The following is a 15,872-nucleotide window of genomic DNA, read 5'->3' as shown; positions in this document are numbered from 1 at the left end:
AACAATGAGTAAGGTCTTTTACCTGCTTTATGTAACATAACAATGAGTAAGGTCTTTTACCTGCTTTATGTAACATAACAATGAGTAAGGTCTTTTACCTGCTTTATGTAACATAACAATGAGTAAGGTCTTTTACCTGCTTTATATAACATAACAATGAGTAAGGTCTTTTACCTGCTTTATGTAACATAACAATGAGTAAGGTCTTTTACCTGCTTTTTGTAACATAACAATGAGTAAGGTCTTTTACCTGCTTTTTGTAACATAACAATGAGTAAGGTCTTTTACCTGCTTTATGTAACATAACAATGAGTAAGGTCTTTTACCTGCTTTATATAACATAACAATGAGTAAGGTCTTTTACCTGCTTTATGTAACATAACAATGAGTAAGGTCTTTTACCTGCTTTATATAACATAACAATGAGTAAGGTCTTTTACCTGCTTTATGTATCATAACAATGAGTAAGGTCTTTTACCTGCTTTATGTAACATAACAATGAGTAAGGTCTTTTACCTGCTTTATATAACATAACAATGAGTAAGGTCTTTTACCTGCTTTATGTAACATAACAATGAATAAGGTCTTTTACCTGCTTTATGTAACATAACAATGAGTAAGGTCTTTTACCTGCTTTATGTAACATAACAATGAATAAGGTCTTTTACCTGCTTTATATAACATAACAAAGAGTAAGGTCTTTTACCTGCTTTATATAACATAACAATGAGTAAGGTCTTTTACCTGCTTTATATAACATAACAATAAGTAAGGTCTTTTACCTGCTTCTTGTAAAGTGTCTCGAGATAACACTTGTTATGTCAAACTTACGGTAGATCTCCAGCACGACTGAGGCCTCCTCCGTATGGCCGGTGGCGTCGGTGGCCTGGCAGCGGTAGATACCCGCATCCTCGATGATGGCGTTGTAGATGATGAGCCTTGATCGTGACGTCTCCGTGTGGAGCGCCATTCTTTTGGATGCCACGATGCGTTCGCCCTGGGGGTTGTACCACTCCAGCCGCACGGGCTCGCCGATAGCTAGAAGCAAGGTCAGAGAAAGAGATGAAACAAAGTGATTCTGATGTGTGAATGTTGCTCTTTGTTTTTTTTTACCAAGAGAGGAAGGATGGTCTCAATGTTCTGTTTGCCTTTCCATGTTTACATTCAGTGTTCAGTAAAGAGATGTTTCTATGTTTACATTCAGTGTTCAGTAAAGAGATGTTTCTATGTTTACATTCAGTGTTCAGTAAAGAGATGTTTCCATGTTTACATTCAGTGCTCAGTAAAGAGATGTTTTCATGTTTACATTCAGTGTTCAGTAAAGAGATGTTTCCATGTTTACATTCAGTGCTCAGTAAAGAGATGTTTTCATGTTTACATTCAGTGCTCAGTAAAGAGATGTTTCTATGTTTACATTCAGTGTTCAGTAAAGAGATGTTTCTATGTTTACATTCAGTGTTCAGTAAAGAGATGTTTCCATGTTTACATTCAGTGTTCAGTAAAGAGATGTTTCCATGTTTACATTCAGTGTTCAGTAAAGAGATGTTTCCATGTTTACATTCAGTGTTCAGTAAAGAGATGTTTCCATGTTTACATTCAGTGTTCAGTAAAGAGATGTTTCCATGTTTACATTCAGTGTTCAGTAAAGAGATGTTTCTATGTTTACATTCAGTGTTCAGTAAAGAGATGTTTCTATGTTTACATTCAGTGTTCAGTAAAGAGATGTTTCCATGTTTACATTCAGTGTTCAGTAAAGAGATGTTTCCATGTTTACATTCAGTGTTCAGTAAAGAGATGTTTCCATGTTTACATTCAGTGTTCAGTAAAGAGATGTTTTCATGTTTACATTCAGTGTTCAGTAAAGAGATGTTTCTATGTTTACATTCAGTGTTCAGTAAAGAGATGTTTTCATGTTTACATTCAGTGTTCAGTAAAGAGATGTTTTCATGTTTACATTCAGTGTTCAGTAAAGAGATGTTTCTATGTTTACATTCAGTGTTCAGTAAAGAGATGTTTCTATGTTTACATTCAGTGTTCAGTAAAGAGATGTTTTCATGTTTACATTCAGTGTTCAGTAAAGAGATGTTTTCATGTTTACATTCAGTGTTCAGTAAAGAGATGTTTTCATGTTTACATTCAGTGTTCAGTAAAGAGATGTTTTCATGTTTACATTCAGTGTTCAGTAAAGAGATGTTTCCATGTTTACATTCAGTGCTCAGGAAAGAGATGTTTCCATGTTTACATTCAGTGTTCAGTAAAGAGATGTTTCCATGTTTACATTCAGTGTTCAGTAAAGAGATGTTTCTATGTTTACATTCAGTGTTCAGTAAAGAGATGTTTCTATGTTTACATTCAGTGTTCAGTAAAGAGATGTTTTCATGTTTACATTCAGTGTTCAGTAAAGAGATGTTTCCATGTTTACATTCAGTGTTCAGTAAAGAGATGTTTTCATGTTTAGATTCAGTGTTCAGTAAAGAGATGTTTCTATGTTTACATTCAGTGTTCAGTAAAGAGATGTTTTCATGTTTACATTCAGTGTTCAGTAAAGAGATGTTTCCATGTTTACATTCAGTGTTCAGTAAAGAGATGTTTCCATGTTTACATTCAGTGTTCAGTAAAGAGATGTTTCTATGTTTACATTCAGTGTTCAGTAAAGAGATGTTTTCATGTTTACATTCAGTGCTCAGTAAAGAGATGTTTCCATGTTTACATTCAGTGTTCAGTAAAGAGATGTTTCCATGTTTACATTCAGTGCTCAGGAAAGAGATGTTTCCATGTTTACATTCAGTGTTCAGTAAAGAGATGTTTCCATGTTTACATTCAGTGCTCAGTAAAGAGATGTTTTCATGTTTAGATTCAGTGTTCAGTAAAGAGATGTTTCCATGTTTACATTCAGTGTTCAGTAAAGAGATGTTTCTATGTTTACATTCAGCACTCAGGAAAGAGATGTTTCCATGTTTACATTCAGTGTTCAGTAAAGAGATGTTTCCATGTTTACATTCAGCACTCAGTAAAGAGATGTTTCCATGTTTACATTCAGCGCTCAGGAAAGAGATGTTTTCATGTTTACACCCACTCTCACCTGGGATCTATTCAGAACAGCAGTTTGACATTTTAATGCCTGAGGACGTTCATTACCTTCTTCCAAGTTTCCTCTTGTTGACTTTCAATAGTTTTATGTGTTTTTCAAAATGGACAAACAAGTTCTACCTTCCACTCCCAAGAATATTAGTGAAGGTATTAGATTTCCCATGAGTGACATTCTCTATGCATGAAGCTAGCCAGCCTGAAAGATGCTCAGCCTGCAGTGTGTCTGGGAAGAAAATGCAGTTGGATAACAGCTGGCTGGATTCCCTGCTTTGTGTATGCAGCTAATGAGTCGTACTGTTTCAATATTTTAGTCCCCTTTACCCAAAACTTTTTGGAAAGTTCTGTTTACTCAGCTCTGGAAATACTAGACTGGGCCCTGCAAGAGGATGTTCATACCCGCCCCATGTTGTTCAAAATCAACCGTTTAAGCTGAACCTGGCAATTTTCTTTGCTTTTAGGTCAGCTGTAGTTTTCAAATGATGCTCGGTAACCTGTGTACTTCACTGTATGTCTATTTTTTATTTAAAAATGTTTGCATTTGAGTACTGAGCAAAGTGCCACATGAATGCATACATGAATAAAACAGTTTTAAATATAAAATGTACCAGACTTTCCAGAAATTATTTGATTATTTATCCTATGGTACTTTCTTTTATGAATTCAGGACTGCCACTGAGTAAGTAAAAGAAAAAGTCCCTACTTATATAACTGAGGTGTTGCATGTTGATACTGCTGCTAACTTTGCTCTGCAGAACAGCTGAGAAGAAGCCAAAGTTGTTGTTGGTGAACAGACGGACTGAAATCACATGGATTATGTCATAATCTTGGATTTACATAGCTAATAGGCCTGTAAGGGAATCGGGACATATGTAGGCTCTAAATTCCACTCTCATTTAAAAGATTATGTACATATACAAACACAGCGTACACCCAGAAATCATGGCGAGCACGCTAAAAACGTAGTGCGCGCGTCCTAATTAAAATGGCCTCCATATGTAACCTGTGAACTTATCTGGCCTCTGCAGGAGATAATAGCACAATCTGCAAGCAGCAGGTGCCCATTGCCTGTAAATTCTGCAAATAAAAGTGTCAGTGTAGTGTGCTATTACCTGGCCTATCAATCAGCCAGAGCCTTGAACAAGAGAATAGATGGACAGAGGCTCGCCAGCCGCTTGGAGACAGGTGGCTGGACTTCAATAAGCTTACAAAAGAATAAAAGGAGCAGGAAGAATGAGCAGTACAAGTTTGTGACATGTGTGTCGCTTTTAGGAAAATTGCAGAAGCTTGTGTTGAGAGAAAAGACCAGAGGAAGAGAGAGAGAGAAGGAGAGAGAGAAGGAGAGAGAAGGAGAGAGAAGGAGAGAGAGGTAAGCAGGCAGTTTGAAAGCTCTCTTCTCCCTTCAGTAACTATCTGTAAGATGCCCTTGAGCAAAGCTTTTAACCTCCAGCTGCTCTAGCAGAAGGTGGTGATGCTTCATCTTTAGATCTCCCAGGTGTAGCTGTGAGGTGAAGGCTTTATGTGTGGCTGGATTGTGTTTGAATCATACAATATTTGTACAGCATGTAGGGTTAAAAATCAATAAGAAATCTGAGAAGGCTCATGGACGGCGCTGAAGGTAAATCAAAAATCATCTGATTACCAAATGTTCCTTTTGATGACTGCTCTTTGCATCATAAAAAAACATGCATGCTCCAACGCACTCCGCAGCTTGCTTACAACAATCATCATCACAATGCTCCCAACAAGCATCAGAATCCTATCCTGGCATGTGTTTCTGCTTCTCGTTAGTATTGAGGCCAACAAATCTGATGAGGCAATCAAACACGACATTGCTGAAATCTGTGTTACAGTACAAACCGTTCTCCTCATCGCCCTGCTTTCCGTCACACGTGGCTTCCCTTGTGGTTCATGTGGGTACTTGTGAGGAAGAGATAAGTGTCTAGCAATCGCTACAGGCTCCTCTTTACACCTGTTAGCATCACAACGTTATCACCCCTTACCATTTTACAATCTGTTGACAGCAGAGACAGCTAAATACGTTTCCATTGATGCAGCTAGCATTGTGACAGGCCGTTTGCTTCACAGATGATCTGAGAAGACAGGAGTGCGTAGTGTGCTGCCCTGTTTCAACGCTCAGCCCTGCCTCCCTCTTTCTTTACAACTTAGCTGATGAAAATGTATGTCAACCCGCTCTTCAAATCTGCATTAGCTCTGGTGTTAGTACTGATTCTTGGCATGACGGAATCATCTGAAGGTAAAGTGATAAAACAATGATTTCTAGGCACGAGCAAAATGCCGACCATGCAGAAGCACATAAAGTTTATTTTACTGCTTGTTTTAATTGCATGTGGAAAAACAGCCTCACAGAAGACCAGGGCGAGCAGCTGGCGCAATTTGTATCAGCCGTGTCCCTCAACCCACAAAATGCATCCAACACCATCAACCTTTCAGTCTTTTGGACCGGGCTATCCACATTCAACTTTTCTAAACAAGCATTTCATTTGTTTGGTTCATAGCTCCACATTTGAGAGCAATGTATTCAAGTTGAATCCTTTAAAAACCACAAACAGGGAGTTCCCCAGGGGTCAATCCTTGGCTCTCTGTTTGTTTGTTTGTTTCTAAGACTTGAGGCTGGTTTCCTGCTTTATGCAGATGATATTGTCCTATTTGTACCAACTGAATCACCTTGTAAGACAGTGAGAGACAGTTTAACATAACATCTCATAAAACAAAAGGATGCTCTGGAATTAAGAGAAAAAATAAAGAGGTGTTTTCATGTTTTCATGAATCATTTTAGATCTGCAGCCGAGATGAAAAAAACATTGCAAAGACAATGTATGTACTTGTCAGGAGCAACTTCAACTGTGTCAAATGAACAAGGCGCTATACAAACACAAGCAGCCTGATGCACTCTGTGTTTTCTCTTGTTTTTTATATTCTTTCAAAGTATAAGCTCAAGCATTCCCACCTACAACCAGAGACACTTGATCCTTACACTACCCGGCTCTGAAATAATGTATTAAGAACTGAAAGAGCTTTATGCATTAAACACAAAGGTTTAAAAAGAGCAGCTCTCTATGTAAGACATCAGGTTTGTGCTCTGTTTTGTTCAATTCTGTCTCCTGTATCAAATCAATTCATAAGAGCATTCTGCCTAGAAAGTGTATGAGACTGTGTTTATGAGGATCCTTAGCAGTGACAGAGCTCTATGAAACAACAGAAATATTGAAGCAATCCTGCACAAGTCTGAGGATTGACTAGACATACCCCATGGCGCCTTTATTAGCCGCAAGCCGAAGCACTCCAACGCCCCCTTGGTGGCTGACGCTGGAGCCATGATGGTAATTGAGTCACGTCTCAAGGGGAGTAGACAGCAGGAGAGAAACACTGAAGGAATCACTCTGGTCAGCAGGTATGTGAGCATAGCTTGACATGATTATCGGCTACATATTTATCCCGCACTCTTTTCCTGCTCTGACTGCTCTGTGATATCCGGCCAATGGTTAAACCGAGGTCTGCTGGGAACAGCGATGTGACCTCACTGGATGAGAATGCAAAAGCAGTTGGATCTTGAACTGTTCAGGATGCCTTTGTAGCCGCCTCGGTTTGTGTTTTGCAGCCAACACTTGTTCTGGCTGTCTGCCACCTCAGTCATAGGGGAGGTTAAACACACACCTTAGCACTGTTTTATCAACTGCCTTATTTGTCCTGCCATGAGCTCAGGTTCATTTAACCCCGACAGGAGATCTGCTTTTGCTTTCAAAAAAGGCACAATCAAGCATTTCAAATCTCAATTAAGAACTGAAGATTACTCAAAGACACTAATTACTTCATTATTTGTTCTGCAACAGATCACATTTGATCTATGATTAGTTTGGATAACCCCCCACTCTAAATGAACAGAGTTTATATGTTAAGTGTTTAACAGTTCAAATGTGGAAAAAAAGCCGTTTCTGTAGATGAAATAAAACGTGTTTTTCACAGAGGGATTTCTGTTTTCTGTTGTAATGTGAATCTGTTGCACTCTATTGAAACTTTAGCAATGTGAATAGTGATAGTGAGCATAATCAGGATACATGGAGATGTATTGTGCTTCAATATGCCGATCTGAAAATAAGATCTGATCTGTGACAGAATCTGAGCAGTGAGATTTGTGACCCCTAATCATGATTTTATTTCATTAAATGAGCCGATCGTGGGGAAAGGAATAATAAGAACTACATCAACAAAACTTTGCATAGCTATTTTAGGCTTCCTCGTTTCTTTGTGTGTGGTTATTTACAATTCCTGAAAGAGCTCCTCCTGTGCTGTTTCAAAAGCTAGGAGTGGTATCAAAAATAGGTAGTTAGTTGTGCACATGGAAGATTCCAGGGACGTTATCAAAAAATAAAATGCAAGAATAAGTTCCTGCAGAATTTATAACAAGAATAACAGAATTAGTTTGGTTGGTTTGAGTCTGTCCATCAGTCTTACATTATAATGTGGTAAAAAGAATCGATGTGGCGGATTGTGTAAGTACCACATAGTTCTTCAGCAGGAACAATCATATGGACAGATATACAGATATATTTGTACTGAGTAAAAAAGCACACATGTTGTTCAGCTGAATAAAAGGGATGTGCACAAAAGCTGTCTTCGATTACCCAGCATGCACCGTAGTGATGTTGTGGAAAGGAGCATAGTCGCAGAAACAGCTCATAGCTCTAACTGAATTCACCATAAAGATGTCCCTGACCTTCCCCCCCCGATAGAAACAAACAAACACAAAAACAGATTCAGCCGAGGTGCAAGGTGTCACAAACACAAATGCTGTTTTCTCTTGCAGACCACTTAGAGCTGACTATTTTCCAAAGACAATCTCTCCAGCCCTCCCGATCTGCAGCTCGGTACAACTGTTTGTTTTCTCGCTAAGCTTTTTCTCTCTTTTTCTCTTCCTACAGCTTTTTCTGTTTCCAGCCACGAAAACTGCCTCAACTCAGATATTAATTTAAGACATGGTTTTAGACCGCTTTGCTGTGATCGCTTTAAAAAAGCGTTTTTCTGGTCAATAAAAGCTTATTGTGCTCCCGTCTTTTTATAAAGCAAGGACCTATAAGAGAAGGCTTGGCATGTTTACAGTCTCCTTAGACTTTATGGGAAATGTAGTCTACAGCCAAAGATTTACTTTACTGTTCAAGGATTATAGAAACATCCACATCACATCTGGACCTTAAAGATTTAACCATGATAATCCCATTACAAACATCTGCATTCAAGCCTTATGTGATCACCTGGCACATCAGCAGCTCTACTAGAGTTCAAATCCACAGTCAGTCATCACCTCGGAAACAACAACCTCGTCTCAAGGTCCATTCAGTAGATGTTCTGAAGCGCTTGATCACATCATAAAATCTCTATTAGCACATTGAGCTTGTGCAGATGTCATGGAAAGTGAAGACGGTCAGATTTAAATCTTTGTGGAACTCTTAAGTTGTCATCCGCTTAAAGGTTAAACGCTCGTTTTTTCACATTAGGACAAACAAGTCGGATTGCATGGACGAGTCGATGTAAAGTGCGACAGCTACCAGACGAGCTCTGTTCTCTTGATGATAGCTGTTCATTTTTAAAGAATTACTTCATTCTGCAGTGACGGCCACGAGCAAACACACTGCCACAGATCCGTTCTATGTTCATTTAAAAGCCCTGGGCATCTCTGTTTCACGTCTTACTGTAGTATTTCACAATGACAATAAATATTCATGACTGAGTAAGCGACACCTAAAGCTAAAGGACTGAAAAACACTGTAAGTAACTATCTCTTTGTACTTTTTAAATGAAAACCTTTCTTTATTATACTGCAGATGTCCACACACTGAGTAATGAGTAAAGTCAGACACAAATCTCTCATGAGAACTTTGCCCTCAGATCCCTCGAAGTCAAATCTGGTCAAATGACAACCAAACTAAACGTTACATTATTTTTTTTCCAAACACCTTGGCTGTGCCTGAAGATAGTCCTGTCCGTTTCCCTCCTTAAAGGATGATTATTTTACAATCAGATCATGAATATTCAAGGTGATTCATAGAAGAAAGGTCTTGAAATAAAGCTAATAGTTCTTTTAAATCGATTTGGTTTTTGCAGTTATTGTAAAAGAATTAGGATAAACAAGTGGAAGAAAATCAGGAGCTCCAAACAAAGCCAACATGACCCTTTTTTCACCTTAAGCAGCTTGAACTAGAAGATTAGAGGCGTGTGCTTCGGTGAAAACTGAGGTGTTCAATTATTTCACCCTGCTGTCATTTCTCCCAGGCAAACTTTTGAAACAAGAAAGATTTGTATCGAGCGAGCGAATTGATTTCACAGTTTCCTTTCTCTGCTCTGCCTCTTCTTGCAAACAGCCGCAAAATCATAAATCAACATACAACTTCTGTTCCCTCTGTAACTTTCTCTCAAATCCATATCCATGCAAGGTCTGATTCAAACAACTCCAAGCCAAACAGCCACTTTTAAAGACTCTCTTCAGGTTTGCTGGGCTTTAGCGTGCAGTCCTGCCACTCCAGTTGGCAGAAAAAAAATCATCGTTCAGCCTTTTTGCAAAGGGGGAAAGGGTGAAAGAAAGAGACACAAGTGACACAGACACTTCCTCCCACACACTTTGCTGTGGATGGTGACTACTTATCTCCCACCTCCAACTGCTCTTCTGCCTCAAAGCCTTCCCCATTCTTCCCAGTTCTGTCGCTCGACACAATAAAAGCATCTCCCTTTCATTTCCCGCCAGTTTGAGTCCATTCACCTCCATTTTTTCTGCCCCTCTCGGCACATGTTATACCTCCACACCCCTTCAATGCTCCTCCCAGCGTGTCCCTTCTCCCCTGGCTGTTAGCTCCACGCTGAGTGGGTTGGCAGGAGAAGAAGAGGCAGCCAGCGGGAGGCGGGCCCGGCCTGCCAGAGAGTGCTGCCACCCTACTGAGACACTGGCACCGGCGTCAGGTCCTCTGGTGTTGATTCACCGTTTAAGGAGGACAATCGGGGGGGGGGGGGGGGGGGGTACAAGAGGGGGCGGGGGCGTCTGGGTCAAAGAGTCACACACCATATGGACAGCATGGATTGTGTTGCGCTCGCTGCCATACAAACAACAAACAGACTTCATAAGCACTGCTTTAAGACCCCCTGCTGCAGCCCTGACCCACCTCCAAACACACACACACACACACACACACACACACACACACACACACACACATAGAAAGCAGCAGTGTGTGAGTCTGTACCTGTGCAGATGAAGAACTTGGACTCTCCGACACTTAACTCCACTTTGTTCAAGGATATGGACACCTGCAGGGCGGCTGCAAAAGAGAAGGAAAGATAGAGGGAGAAACAGAGAGAGAGAGAGAGAGAGAGAGAGAGAGAGAGAGAGAGAGAGAGAGAGAGAGAGAGAGAGAGAGAGAGAGAGAGAGAGAGGGAAACGGGTAAGTTATTACAGCCTTAAGAATGAAAACATAATGGAGGGACATAATAATACAAAATTGGTTTCAAAAACATGATTTTATATTATCTTTCCTTTTGTATGCTACCATTTACTTGTGCAGCTTTTGTGCAAAAAATATCCGTCGAAATGAACAAGAAACTTAGAAATCTCACATTGTCCCTGCTGAAAGGACAGTTTACATATCTTATTCAAACTTTAACTGCTCTATAGATCTCTGAAGAGCGATTTCCCAACACAAAAGACGCCTTCTATCACGCATGTGTCTGTTTGTGACGAGCTCGTCTGAGGTAATGTTGTTTCCAGTTATCACTCCTCACAGTGGAATATGCTTTGTGCGATGGGAATCAGTAAATAACTCCACCGTGCAGGTATTTCTACCAGCCGAGACAGACTTGTCAAAGGTTCTTTAAATCCTCCACGACAAATTGAGAGCCGACCAAAAGCAAAGCAGAAATTTCACTTGAAGACACATTAATAGTAGTTCAGATGGACAAACACCGTGCAGCCTAAAACATTTGCAGAGTGAACCTACAATCAACGGCCATTTGTCTGTGGTTGTTTGAAAACACAGCAATAACATGATGTGGGCTCACAGGGAACTTCTGTTTGGCTGAAGTGAAAGGTGGTTCAGGTGAAAAACCATCTCGACAAGAATTTGTAAAAACAAAGAAGATAAAAAAAAAAAGACGAGTTGAGAGAATCAGACAAAGGAAAGTGAGTGTGTTGATGGCAGCGCAGCAAGACGGAGTGGAGGAAGTGTCTAATGTGATGTGTGATGATTGGCAGCTCAGCGGGGAGCGGGTCATTTTTGGGCCAGAGCCTCTCGACGCAGCGGTAGTCTCGCCTCAGCGCCGAGTGAAGCGAGATATTTGATGAGGCTGTCATATCTGAGCTCCTCGTCCTCAGCTGTTAGAGCTGCAAGTCTTGTTAGGCACAACCTCTCACCACACACACACACACACACACACACACACACACACTCACACACCAATGCTGTGTAATAACCTAATGGATGTTAATTCTCTCTACAACGCTGGGATCTTAACAGTGGAGCTCAGGGCGCCTGTCAATAATTGAGGAAATGATGAAATGATTAGCTGCAGATTCCCAGGGGAAGAAAAGGCTGCAGCCAACAGCATCATCACACCGAAGCTGCTCCTTGGCTGTTATCTTTTAGAGCCATCTGTCATGCACAGAGGCTGCCTATAGATGGCAGTAGAGGGGCACTGCCACCTTCGCCTGAGGAGGCCACATAATGAGATTGAGGAGCTGCCTTATCAATTTATATGATCATTTCTGCTGATGTGTGACACCATCACAGGCACTGGCAGAATCTGAGGGAAACACACACACACACACACACACACACACACACACTGGGTGAAGGACTTGCATGCTCATATAGGTCACATATATGTCTGCAGGCAATAACACACTTTACAGCTACATGTGTTAAGACATAATAATAAGTCATTGCAGTTGTGCACTTACATCACTCTTGTACAATCCTGCTGCTATGAAACATCTAGAGAGAGCTTTGTGCTTTTCTTAGTGTAGTTGATATGCAAGAAATCAATGTGAATAACTAAAGGAATGATGCAAGATTGACCCCTGCAAACTTCAAACTAAAAGTACGTTAGTTATGATGGGTTTTCTGAATTGAGTAGTTTACTGTGTGCATCGCATAATAAGTCAAATTAGATTCCACTCTGAAATCAAGCAACATCTTGCTTTGAACAGTGAATGGACCACTACAATGCTCATACAGGTCACATTTATAGAACTACATGTAGAATTATGAGAGGAATTAATGCAATTTAACTTTTAAATAGCAGAAAGCAGTTTCATTAAAATGTGACTTTGCAAAATTCACTGCTGATTATTAAGTAGGCACAAGTTTTCTAAGCTCCTTTGACACCATCTGCTATTAACTAGTACCTCCTCAGTTTACTTTGTGCATTGCATTAATGGAGTCTACATCAAAACCACTAAAAGAAATCAGGCAGCATCTCGTCTTTAACGTGACAAACAAAGCACATGATATCTCAGCAGATGTTTATTTATCTTATGTAAATGCTCAGTTTGATAAAAAGTGGTTCATCGTTGGTTTGTTGAATGTAAAAGATATCCAACTATGTTCTTCAGTATCATTGTTGTGTTGCATATGAATGCCAACACTCCTCTGGGGTTGATTAATCATGTCTATTTAACCCGCTGCCCTTCCACGCCGCCTGCCCCTTGACTTAAGGCAGATTTCTATCGGTTCTTGGAGTAGTTTAACGGTTTTCAATTATTAATTGATCCTGTTTTGGTCCGCGTGTGATTGATCACATAATAAGTTGCACACAAAGCCCAGCAGGCAGAAGAAAAATAGCCGACTCCTTTGTTTCCCTGCGACTCATTGTTGTGTGAATCATATAATTAAGCTCATCCTGGAAGGTAGAAGTGTTCAGACGGCAATTTTCTGAGCTGAAACGTACACGACAACAGTTCCATTGACGTCGTTTTAATGAGAATGCTGACTGGATTTGAAATATGACAATGGAGAATTTGTTTAGTCAACAGCGTCTCGCCTTGTGGGGACACAAAGAGACATGCTAAGTATATCAATTCTCAGAGATGGACCGGTTTCAGCTGCGTCCACCTGCTTATTACAGAGCGGGTCAATATGTTATGAGTCTGGTAGCAATTATGAGCTCCAATTATGAGAAGCTTTGGAGACAGGCAACTAAGACAACAGACGGAAACATTGATTGCCATTTGTAAGGTGTCTGAGATGGTCAATGCCATACATGACTGCCAGCTCGCGCAACAACACAGACACTTGAATTGTTCCAACAAAAATCTAATTTCAACTCAAAGACAGCAAGAAAAAGAAAAAAATGAGGAATCTATCACGGAGCAAGACTTAATTTGAAAGAAAACTAATTCAAACTTTAACTGTTTATGCACATTTATGCCTTTTAATTAAACAGATCAATCACACGATTGCAATGCAGTACACTGGAGTTTCTTTGCTCCAGCCTTTCAAGTCCTGGCACGACCCAAATCTTTGCTGCTAATGTTTACAATGAATTACAAACTTTGCAGCGAGAGTGGACAGTTCTTAAAACTTCAATACTGCTGCAGTCTTCTTTAACACAAATGCATGTTGGCTGATCTAATCCACAGTGGTGACATTTAAAACTAGCCACTGACTACATGATCTTTCTACGCTGCCAGTAGTTAGTTCAGCTAGATTAGATATTATACGAGCAATTTAAACACAGCAGGCATAAGCTGCAGCTCTAATCCTGGAATATTGTACCCTCCAAAAAGATTAGTAAGACTAGTTTCTCTTCGGGTTAATTATTGTTGACAAAGTTGAAGTCCTGCCCCTTGTTTTTGATTGGTCGGTGAGCAACAAGTACCGCTGACGAGCCCAGCGTTGTTTGACCTTTTCACACTCATCGCAGTGCAGAAACAAAATACATCTGATGCTGAGGATGTGTTAGTGTCTTAGATAAAGGCCCCAAGGACACACTCCTTTAAGAAAGTAAAAGTTGCACAATAACAGAAATTTGCCAAGTTACTTTAAAAAGTGACTTAAATAAACTAAACTCAAAATGTAAGCCATCACCAATTCAGTTTTGTTTACTTTTGTGTTACCAGCCAGTTGTGCAATCCCTCAATGCAACCTGAAGAATCATTGACGGTACCTTTAACAGGTTAAATCTGGACTTCATACTGTTGGATAAATACCCATGAAAGTCCAGTTTCTCTAAAAATAAGCACTCAATGGACCTCTGCCCTCAAGTCACCTTCCTTTATAGATTTTAAGCTTATATCGTACAACTTTCCTCAAGCTGCTCTCATTCAAACTCCACAGTTTGAAATTTCTTGTACGGATGCCAAATCATTATTTTGCTCATCTGGAGGTCATGGAGGTCAAACACGGACGAGGTGCTGACGGAGCGGGCCCGGTGAAACAATTTAGCGACATCTGGACGCAGAGCAACAGAGTGCGAAACTTTGCCAGCAGCAAAGTCAGTGTGACTGAATCTACAGCGGACTGCAGCAGGACTCAACGCACTGTTGCGTTTAGCGTCGGACTAAATTCAATGTTTGAATGACGGAGTGGAGAGCGTCCAATCAGCTGGCAGGGAGAGAGGGATGTGATTCTGTAATTCTGTTCCCCATAAAAAGGCCCATTAAAGCCATGGCCAAATAAAAGACACCACAGAGAACATGGCTTTGTGTGTGTGTGTGTGTGTGTGTGTGTGTGTGTGTGTGTGTGTGGGGGTGTGTACTGTATGTCTTATCATCTCTGTAGGGAGCTGGGTGGGAGGCTGTATGTGTGTATATGTTTAAAGCACACAGAGCAGATAGGCCCTCAGGCAAAGCAATGCTCTGCTTTAATTGTCTGTGATTCTGTGGAGGTGTTGAAGGGAATTCTTCCCTTGTACCACAGAGACAGAGAGAGAGAGAGAAGAGACAAGAGTGGGTCGAGCGAGAGCAAAAGAAGGAAGGAGATAAAATACTAATTACTGTACTGTTTTTTTTATGCACCTAAACCTGTGTGGCTTTTTCATTTCTTGAAAGGTGTTAGCACTGGCAGTAAAAATGATTTCCGGTACAGAATTAGCTTCAAAACACTCTGCAGTCAGCAATCTGTGGAGCGGTAAAGTCTCTCAGGTGAGCAGTGGCAGGAGGTACTAAGGGATAGTGCAGATGTCAGTGATTTCTTTGTGAAATGGAAATCCCATTTTATTACTACATGGGTCTTATTCTTTCTTCTATTATCTAACACTTGCTATGGTAAAAACTTTGCTTTTCCAATTTCATTTTTATTTGTCTTGTACATCACCAAATGAAATAAAAATCTGCCTCAGAGGGCCCTCGCGATTGTTACAGCATTGTGCATGTCACTTCATTTCTTTAGAAAGAAACCTTTTCAGATATGAACAACACTTAAAGAGATAATAAAAAAGAGAAACCTGAGGATATGCAACAACCCTAGGATCCCTCAGAGCGTGCTGACTGAGTAGACATACCCTTTAGAGGAACTGAATAATAATCATAAAAGTGGAAACAAATGAAAAATGAGGATGAGAGTAGATATTAAGAAAACTCCCAAAACCTCCTCTAAAAGGCTGCTTTGCTATACGGACGTAAAAGGTAGTGAAAACTACAAATCATAGCAGTTATACTAAAAGTGAAGGCTGCTGCAAAGGCGAAAAAAACAAACACAAACAGGAAAGTTGACCGCTAATAATGGATCAAATGTGGGTGAATTAAAGCTCCTGTGGGTTGGGGTTAGGTCCTCATCCCGCTG

General features: G+C 40.3%; 1 protein-coding gene across 4 annotated transcripts in view; it reads right to left on the bottom strand.

The window, feature by feature from the left end:
- LOC132959487 (neural cell adhesion molecule 2-like) overlaps positions 1–15,872 on the bottom strand; it is a 277,538-nt gene that overhangs the window by 88,077 nt on the left and 173,589 nt on the right. For all 4 annotated transcript variants that reach the window (XM_061032520.1, XM_061032522.1, XM_061032521.1 and 1 more), the window contains exons 2-3: positions 10,341–10,415; positions 832–1,038 (exon numbers count right to left, since the gene is read on the bottom strand). In XM_061032520.1, the coding sequence (XP_060888503.1) occupies positions 832–1,038; positions 10,341–10,415 (282 nt within the window). The remainder of the gene's footprint in view (positions 1–831; positions 1,039–10,340; positions 10,416–15,872) is intronic.

This window comes from Labrus mixtus, chromosome 24, assembly GCF_963584025.1.
Source record: "Labrus mixtus chromosome 24, fLabMix1.1, whole genome shotgun sequence".
In the NCBI taxonomy this organism is placed as follows: Eukaryota; Metazoa; Chordata; class Actinopteri; order Labriformes; family Labridae; genus Labrus; species Labrus mixtus.
Note: the sequence above shows the minus strand (reverse complement) of the source record. Positions and strands in the feature narration are given on the sequence as shown.